The sequence below is a fragment of the Nuphar pumila genome, chromosome 12, assembly GCF_984573655.1.
Source record: "Nuphar pumila chromosome 12, dmNupPumi1.hap1.1, whole genome shotgun sequence".
Taxonomy (NCBI): domain Eukaryota; kingdom Viridiplantae; phylum Streptophyta; class Magnoliopsida; order Nymphaeales; family Nymphaeaceae; genus Nuphar; species Nuphar pumila.
Window position 1 is genome coordinate 7,577,675 of NC_143260.1, and position 9,757 is coordinate 7,587,431.

Consider the following 9,757-nt stretch of genomic DNA (forward strand, 5'->3'; position numbering starts at 1 on the left):
AAGGAGAAAAGATGCTCTCGAGCAACCGAAGATACATTTAAACAGCTGAGATGTGAATTCATCAGAATTTAGCATAATGAGATTGCACTTGTGCTAGTTGATTTTCATAACCAACATTGCAGTGAACGCTTGAAGCACAAACCAAGTCTTAGCAATCTGATCGTGGGAACCCGAGCCAAACAGTAAGATATCATCGGCAAACTGGATCAGCATGAGAGGACCACCATCATGGAGTTTTATCCCAGAAATGAGTCCCTTCTTTACTGCATTCTTGAAATGGTACTCACCAGTTGTTTACAGGATAAGCTCATCAGAAAGTTAAACATAAGTTATGTCAATTTGACATGCAAAAACTCCCACCCCAGTTTTTTAAATGCACCGACGTTGTTGTCCCTGTTATCAGGTTAAGGGCATGATCATGAGTGAGTGATGATGAAGCAGTGGGTCTTCTTTTGTTTATTTGCAATACTAGATCCAATGGATATCTGAATGCAATTACATGAATTGATTCGAATTCCATTTTACCTTTTCCCCACCCAAATCCGACTCCAATCAGTTGGATTCTATTAAAAAAAGTGCAATTGATAATCCGCTCCAGATTCAGTTTAGGATTTCTTAACTCAATCCAATGGATATCTGAATCCAAAAATATGCATTTAATCAGATTTTATACTACCTTTTCTCCATTGGAATCTGAATCCAACTCCAACTCCAATTAGCTATTATCTGATAAATCGGATCTAGTACTGGTCACATCTGAACAGAAACCAAGAAATCACATTATCACATGTATAGGTGGTAACTCTAAACACAGGAACAAGAGTAATTATGTCCTCATTTTCAGAATTTAATGGAATTCTAACACCATCCCACATATTTCTACGTTTTCACCCAAAGAAGCAATCCCCACCAGAACTCTCAATTCTCTTACCTTTAGCCAGAAGAAAAGAAAATAGAACTTATCCATACAGAGAGCTACTTGAATCTATGCTGTGCCTGAATGGATTTGCTTCCAGATAAACAGGATGAAGTGAGATATTGTGGAGCACAATGTCAATAAAAGACACCCCTGATTTCCTAGTAAGTAGGTGCAACCAAACAACCTATTATGCTTAGTTCCTAAAAAATCTAGTATTTCCTAGAAAATCATCAATAGAACTAGGAAATACTCTATGCCAGTTCCAAATGTTCTTAAGATCCAGTCAACCTTTAGTAAAAATGAAAGGGCCTGTTTGGCTGACAGTGTCTTAGACTCTTTACATCCATCTTCACATTTTGGCAATCTAGGAAGCCTTTGATATCTCACATGCATGCAAAAAATGGCATTGCTTTTACCAACTGATGGAATCTCCTGGGACGAGCAAGTAGCAAAATTTGCCTCACAATGTAACCAAGTAGAGCCCCTCCTAGTCAAGCTGTCAAATATAAAACACAGCCCCGGAGCTGCTACCACATATATTTGAATGTCTTTAAATGCGCTCTGCATCTGGGTCCAGAACTTGAAATCAGATTAAGCAAACACCACCTGCAGCTAGGACTTTTTGAAGTGGTCCATAACAGTACACGCTCAAATTGGGTAGGACAGATCAATTATTTAGGGACAAGTCTAAACAATAATGAAGCTCAAAACGGACCATATCTAAATGTTTAAAGCAACTTAAACCTAGGCCAAGCTGCACCAGACTTCGTCATAAATGTCACGAGAGGTTATCAACTCATGAGATTTTTTGAAACTGTATAACGAATAAAGCCATAAACATGGATTGAAAATTTTCTTGATCAAAGTTTCATTATCAATAAAGACCTATACATGTACTAGATAAGTTTTCTGTCCATAACATTGATTATGGTTGTTTCGGTCCTTTGCTTGTTAGCTTTAACTTAAAAATTACACTAGGTTGGATACTTGCAAAGACGCTACAGCATTAGCCAAATCCTAATTGAGGACATATCACAAAAGCACAACATCAATCAATAGAGAAGTGTGCTGCATTTACCCATAACCCAAGTGCACCAATCTTCATCAACATAATCCTCCCACAAAAGTAAAGAAGAGGTATCATTTCTATTTGGGTGGACCACACTAATTGGCCCTAGGCTAGGTTCAGTTCAGGACTGTAGTAGCTTGGAGAGCCTGTGTGGGTGCCTTATCCTTTGTACTCTCATCAGCACCATACCATCTAGTAGAAAGTCCAAGTTGCATTCACTGGTTGCTTAGATCGAGTGGATGTGTTTAGCAAAAAACATGATTTGAATTTAATTGTTTTAATTAAAAATTGACTTTTTTGTTTTATTGTGAATCTTTGGTGCCTATGTCACACAGACTCCATTTTGACTCCCATTTCGTATCCCCTTGTATGCTAGTTACACTAAAACTTAATAAAAATGGCCGTAACTACACAAAAAAATCACTTAACTTATTGCATGTCTTCCATTAAAAGACCAGAGAGATCGCATTTATATGGTCATATCCACAAAATATTCAACATAAGTATTAAAAGGAAAATCAGTGGGGCAGTGTGGTACTACCAAGAGTACCAAAGATAAGCCATATGAAAACACACATCTAAGGATGGCAGTGGGGGGGGAGGGGGGGGGGGGGGGGGGAACGGGGCCCCGCCCTACCTCGGCCCATTTGGACCGGGGATGGAGGACATAAAACGGGGATGGAGGTTAAAATCAAAACCCGTGGAGGGAAGGAGGCAGGGGTGGACTTACGCTTTTCCCCGACCCGTCCCCAATCTTTCTTTAGGAATGGCAATGGACCGAGGGGAAATGGGGGCCCGCCCCGCATTGCCCCGTTTGTACTGGGGATGGAGGACATGAAATGGGGATGGAGATTAAAATCAAAACCCGTGTGGGGATGAAGGCGGGGATGGAGGGCAAGATTTTGAGACGGGGAGGGAGTGGAGATCTTGTCCCCCGCCCCCGCCCAGTCCACTGTCATCCCTACACACATCGCATGCTACGTTACATGCACTTACATTTATTAAAAGAAAAAACATTTAAAGTTTTGAAGTAAACTTATTTCTTCCTATAAAAAATTACAAGACAATTTACTACCAGGGGATTTGTTGGCATCATAATATAACAGTTGGTGAACTTATTGATTTCCAAAGTAAGCCAGAATATCAATATTACGTGTATGTGTATGTGTCTGTATCAGGTGCACATGGGAGAAAGCAATCCAATATACCAAATATACTAGACCACATGCGCACTAAGGATTCTCACACCAACCAACTGCTTTGTCAAACAAAAGCAGAAGCCCTCTAGAGACGTTTGCAATTGTTTTACCCGTTAATTCTAATTTGAGGCAGAAAAAATCAATAAAAAATATAAATTAAGCACATATTCATTTTCAGTTCTTCAACTTATCAGCATTATGTTGGTTTACATACATGGGCAGGCTTGATCACATAGATACGAGCTTAAGGTCCTCCAAGTATTGCATTCTCAATGTCTTCTCTACTTAATGCATAACTGAACCGTCTCTCCACATCCTTTTCAAGATCACCAGGCCCACTTTTAAGGTATCTGCATCATTAATATCACATTATGTTGAAAGACGCACAAGATCAGGTCACACTATTTCACCATCAACTTTAAAGAGAAAATAGCATCCATCACAACTTACGCTCCCACAACAATAGCACAGCAAGAAAAGTGTTGATATAAGACATAGCAAAGGCATGTTCAAGGTGTTTTGTAGTAAATATCAGCAAATTTGTCATAGAAAAACGCACATTCAAGATGGATTGTGGTAAACATCTGCAACAAGTCAAGTTGCAGTCTGAAGGATACGTTTAGTTACCTTCATTGGCAGGATATATTCATGAAGCATGCAGAGTGATAAACATAATTTTGCATAAAAGGACAAAGGCAAGGAACTGCACTAACATCTTGGGAGATATTAACAGGATCAACAAATACTAATAAGAACTAAAAAACACGTAAAAGTGATGTTTTCCTAGGAATAAGCTCTGAAAAACATCAAGCATGACAATTTTAAGTTTAGAATGAGTTGAAGGGTAGTCTTCAATAGAAGCAATAAATTGGAGTTTGTCAGGACCAATTCCACAAGCTTCCAGAATCCAATGGGATCTTAATAAAGTTGATCAGTATGGAGACTTTATAAAATGCACATGGCATGAAAGGATTTTCAAAAAGGGGAACCATGATAGAAGGGCCAATGAGCAGGTTGTGGTGAAGGGAATCATTGGAGGAACATGTAGCACAGGGAATAATCTCACCAGCTGCAGTCTTAAGAACAGTCTTACCCATAATGGAAACAAATTAACTGAAAGTTCCAACATAAGTAAAGACCAAGATACCAAGCTTATCTAGTCAGACCCACAAGGAGAATAACAGCACCTGTGAACAAAAAGATCTTCATTATTTATTGTGGAGACTCTTGGAAGCATAAGAGCAATAAAAAGGAAAAGGGGAGGGTGAGAAGAAACATGGAGTCACAACACCACAATATAACTGCACTTATATTGGGAAGAGGAGGGGGAGGAGCAAGAAACTCCATACATATTTAGCACTGATGGTTCCTACAGATAGATACATGTTTGCCAAAAGCAATAAGTGTCATAAGAACATCAATAACAGCTTCCCACAAATCGTGTCGCTCATGATATGTGATCGGTGGTGTTAATTGCTATCCATCACTTCTTAAGTTTGCCTATCCATACACCCTTTAGTTTCATCCTCATTGTAGTCCCCATGAACTTTGTTGCCTTTCATTATCACTAATTTGAAGAAGTTTACCAATGTCAACATTATGATTCCATGTCATTCCAAAACCATCAAATCTATCAGCTTATTTCCATCATTCCCCTTTTTTCTTTTGATACGGCTAACCACTCCGTTTCACCACACTAATCACAACTAACAAGATCCTACTGATCGGTTTGAAAAAAAAAATGAATCGCACAAGGAAAACCTCAGCGATAATTCATCAAAAAATTCACACGAAAAACATTATCATTATTAACAATGACAACGAAATTTCACGCGATAACACATCATCTGGCAGTACATCTCCAGAATTCGTAAAGAATCCGATTCAATTCACGACACTTCAAGCGTCAATTAGCAAAATCTACCGACCGTCAGGAAATCAAACGAATCCCTCAACAAGGAACACCTCGCCGATCGAGAACTCTCCAAAAGAAACCTAAGAAGCAGAATCAAACGCCAGGACTGAGGAGAAGTTTCGCGAAGAATGAGCGAGGGGAAAACGAACCTTATGCAGAGATCGGTGACGTCGAGCGAGAGCTGGGCGTGCCAGTCGGGATTGCGGACGAACCAGAGAGCGAGGTCCTCCTTCGCCTGCTGGAACCCTAGCTGCGTCAGCCACGCCTCGATGCACGGCAGGCTGTGTGAGTAGATCGGCTTCTTCTTCTCCGGAAGCCTCTCGATCCACTCTTCGACCTCCGGCGACGACGACGATGCTGCTGAGACTAGGGTTTCGCTTGTCCTCCGGCTCCTGGGTTTCCCCGGGAAATTGGTGCGGGAGAAGCGCGATTCCTTAGAAAACGAGGGGCGCGATGGGAGTGAAGGAAGATGAGGAGTGCGATTATGGAGAGGCGATTCGCAGAGGGGAAGGGAAGCCAGAGGCAGAAAAATGGCGAGCATTTTTTTCCCTCCTTTTTCGAGAGAGAGAGAGAGAGAAGCAGAACCGAAAAAATGTGAAAGAGGAGGCTTAGCTTTATCTTGAACGGGGAGGTGTGCAGCGGTCCGGGTTTGGATCGGATATTGGTCCGAATCCGATCTTATTTATTCGGATTCGGTAGAAAAAATCGGGTCAAGTGGTCGGGTTCGGTTTAGTAATTTTCATATCTGATTCTGAGTCCGATTTAAAATTTTGTCAAAAATATGACCCGCTTACATTAGAATGGATGTCAAACAAGGGTATATACCTTATTTGGATCCATATTTGGTATGGACCACACTGAATCTGATTGACATAAATACAACTATACCCACCATGCACCCACTTAAGAGCTGCATGTAGGGACGCAAACAGACCGGATCTTGTATGAGACTTTTATGAATTTTGGCTGTTTCAACCCGATCCGGATCCAAACCGTTTGCATGATGTTTGCATCCTTAAGCAATCCAAATCACAGAGGGAAACCCCCAATACATTGGGGTTTTCTTGGAGATAAAGGAAACGGACTTCAAGTGGGTCCCATGAGGCTTGTCAAAGCCACACACCCAACACAAACAAGAGAAAATTTTTCATAAATAAAAGTTCTTCTGTGAAATCTTATCAAACAATTCATTTTTTTTATTATGAGATTTTTTTTCTTGCTTTCAAACGTGGTAGAAAGTGGGAAAATCATGAGATTTTGGCTGTCGTTGAAGCCACTCAGCCCAAATTAAATATTTAGCAAAACCTTTCATATGGGAGTAAAGTTTTAATGAACATGTTATTTGTGTATAAAAATGACATTTTTTTGCACGTCACTATGACCAATAGATCTATGACAGCTATCTCTCTATGAAAACCACCTCTCATTTTTTTTCTGAGAAAGCTTGGTTAGGCGGACCCTACCTGTTTTATTGAAAGCAGTAAAAATCCGGACCCGAGTCTAATTGAACCCATCATAAAAGAAACCATACCCGTACTCAATAAGAACTACATGAACCAGTCATACCTGCTAAAATAATATTTTTTATCATTTTTACATTGAAAAATTGGGGGTCTTAATTGAAACTCGGGTCGGGCCCAAGTCTGGTATAAAATTTTACAAACTATACCCGGATCTATGTATTACTCGGACCTTCGGATTCAGACCCGGGTCTTAATAGAATCTTCTTATTTATCACCATACCCAGACCCTATAGGATTTGGTACGGGTCAGTCCGGGTAAACCCGACCCGTTGACACCTCTACCCAGGATAGCTAGCAAACGAGCTATGGTATTAGAGTTTTTCGTAACAAATATAAACTCGACTCTGTGAAATTTCAATAACCAATCTCCCTTCAATACCTTCATTGATTTCCCTGACATGGTCCTTCCAAGTAGATTCAATGATGATATTTGATTCAAAAGGAATATCATTAAGCAATCTAACCCAGCTTTAGTAGTCTCTTTCTCTGGTGCAAGAACGATCTATAAAACATCCTGCTAATAAGAAAAACCCTTCGTGGTTACAAATTGTAAACCCTATTTGCCATCAAGATCTGTAGCTACTTGAGACATTGAGTTTGATCCAATGGATAGGAGGCGGTCTCCATCGGTTATCATATCGACAATATGATGGTTCGAGTTCTTGCATATTTGGACAACCTGTTCTGACTGCTCTGCAACAGATTTTCTGAGTTTGGGGAGATCCAAACGTTGGTTATCAAACATAATCTGGGCTTCTAGTGACTGGATCACCCAAACTACAATCTGAAAACTAACTAGCCAGGCCTGAAAAAGAGGTTTGGAAGAAAACCGAATGCTATTTCAACGTTTGAGTGAATGCGGTACAGACCTTGTGGGAAGGCAGCATTTGTTGAACTTGCCTCAACACCTGTGTAAGTTCCACTAGGATTGCACTGAGGTGCGCAGTAGTTGAGGGAGAGAGAGCAGAGAGGTTTTTTTTTTTTCACATTCTAATGAAAACTCAGATACCTAAGTTCTCGATGTGAATGCCCTCTTATAGAGAGGGCAGTTGCTGGGTTTCTTCACCTCCCCTGGGTAGCCGTTGTCCAGCTATATCGCCATGCATACAGGGGAAAACATTATTAACAATATATTGCAGAACGATTGGAGGAATATGGCATTCCAAACTCGGTTATGCTGCAAGGACATCAACCACTTTGAGAGGCTGTAAGAGCTGAATCAAGGACTTAGAGATGGGCATACCCAGTTGCTCGATGAGCGGCTTAGGAGAGGTCCATGGGTCTAACCAGAAGGAGAAAGTGATGGCCATTACCCAGGTGCCATTGAACGCTCTCCTGAATTCATTGCAGGCTCTTTAAAAGACTTTCCACCCATGAGAGCCCCTTGAAACGAATTAAGTGAGCCAAATGGATGTATTATATAGATATTTGCAGTGAACCAGTCGTGCCAAAGGGGTTGGTTTACTCTGCAATATTGCCCAAGATTGTTTACCTAAGCAAGCTAAATTGTGTTATCTCAAGGGCTTAATGCCTAGGTCTCCCTCCATCGTAGACCGACATACCTTGTCCCATTTCAATAAGTGGAAATGATGATTGGTGGGAGAATCATACTAGAGGAACTGACACATGATTCTGTCCATCTCTTGCAGAGTAGAATCAGGAAGTAGGAAGTACAACATCCAGTAGATGCGGAAAGAGGCCAACAAAGACTTGATCATGACTAGTCTGCCTGTAAAGATAGGACCCGGCTACTCCATGTCTCGAGGCAACTCCCAAATTTGACAACCAATGGATCACAAAGGGACTTTTTGAGTTGTCCTTAAAAAACAGGAAGCCCCAAGTATTTAATTGGAAGGGAAGCTCTCTGCCATCCACAGGAATGATCAAACTGTAGGGAATATTAACAACTTACCAAGACTCACTACAAGGCCTGACTTTTGCTCGAATTCCTGAATAATATTGAAGAAATTTCTGATTGAGAGCTTTTTATCTTGAAGAAAGAATAACGCATCATCGGCAAAGAAGGAATGATGTCATGTGAATCCTCTCACCTAAACAGGAGAGATAGACCCACCCTGCTCTGCCAACTGAAGACGCTGACTTAATCTTTCCATCACCGATTGGCAAGATTTTGATAAAAAACAACATGATTGCCTACTCATGTAAAGGAAATGCTAGCACTCACAAGGGAGATATGAATTTGATTGCACACAAACCCTGTTCCAAGAACACTTGTTCTTAGTTCTTACTTGAACCATTGCGACTTTGATGCAGGAGTTCTATGGCCACGGAACCTTGCAGGCAGCGCCTTACAGGACAAATAAGAGCCATGAATGCATACAATGCTAATTTGAAGTTTAGATACAAGGCGTTCACGTAGGTGGGATAAGGCTAGATGACGATGATGGTGATGATGAGATGAGCCATTCATGCTTTTGCCAGGAAAAGGCACACATGAAACAAAAGAAATCCGTGCAAAGATGAGATCTTAATCACAATCCTGTTCCAGAGTAGGTAGGGATGACAGTGGACCGGGGGAAGAGGCAGGAGACAAGGACTCTACCCCCGCCCCATCTCAAAATTCTGCCCTCCATCTCCGCCTTCATCCTCGGACGTGTTTTGATTTTAACCTCCATCCTCACCTCAATTCCCGTTTCATGTCCTCCGTCCGTCCCCTGTCCAAACCGGGCGAGAAAGGGCAGGGCCTTGTTTCTCTCCGGTTCACTGTCATCCCTTATAAATGTATTTTAGTTATTTTAATAAGGGGGACGGGGCAGGGCGGGGGAAAGCGTAAGGCCATCCCCGCACGGGTTTTGATTTTAACCTTAATTCCCGGCCCCATCTCCATTTCATGTCCTCCATCCCTGGCACAAACGGGGCGGGGCGGGGCGGGGCCCCATTTTCCCCTGGTCTACTGCCATCCTTAAGAGTAGGGCTGGGAAACAAACCAAGACTTGTAATGCATTTGGCTCATAAAAAGCTCGTTCAAGCTTGTAAAACAGGCTCAACGACTAGAACATAAGCAATAAGTGTTCAGTTTGGCTTGACTAGTATACTCATTAAACAATAATAAATATATTTTGGATATAATTTACTTTACATAACATAATGTGGAGTATATGATCAAAGTAT

The 9,757-nt window shown here is 41.2% G+C and overlaps 1 protein-coding gene across 1 annotated transcript; it reads right to left on the reverse strand.

The window, feature by feature from the left end:
• Nucleotides 1–3,176: 3,176 nt before the first annotated feature.
• LOC149819847 (tRNA dimethylallyltransferase) lies at nucleotides 3,177–5,684 on the reverse strand. The gene is made up of 2 exons (XM_089983653.1): nucleotides 5,252–5,684; nucleotides 3,177–3,537 (listed from the first exon to the last, which is right to left on the reverse strand). Exons 1-2 carry the CDS (start codon nucleotides 5,641–5,643, stop codon nucleotides 3,432–3,434), a joined length of 498 nt encoding a protein of 165 aa, XP_089839779.1. The 5' UTR covers nucleotides 5,644–5,684; the 3' UTR covers nucleotides 3,177–3,431.
• Nucleotides 5,685–9,757: the final 4,073 nt, after the last annotated feature.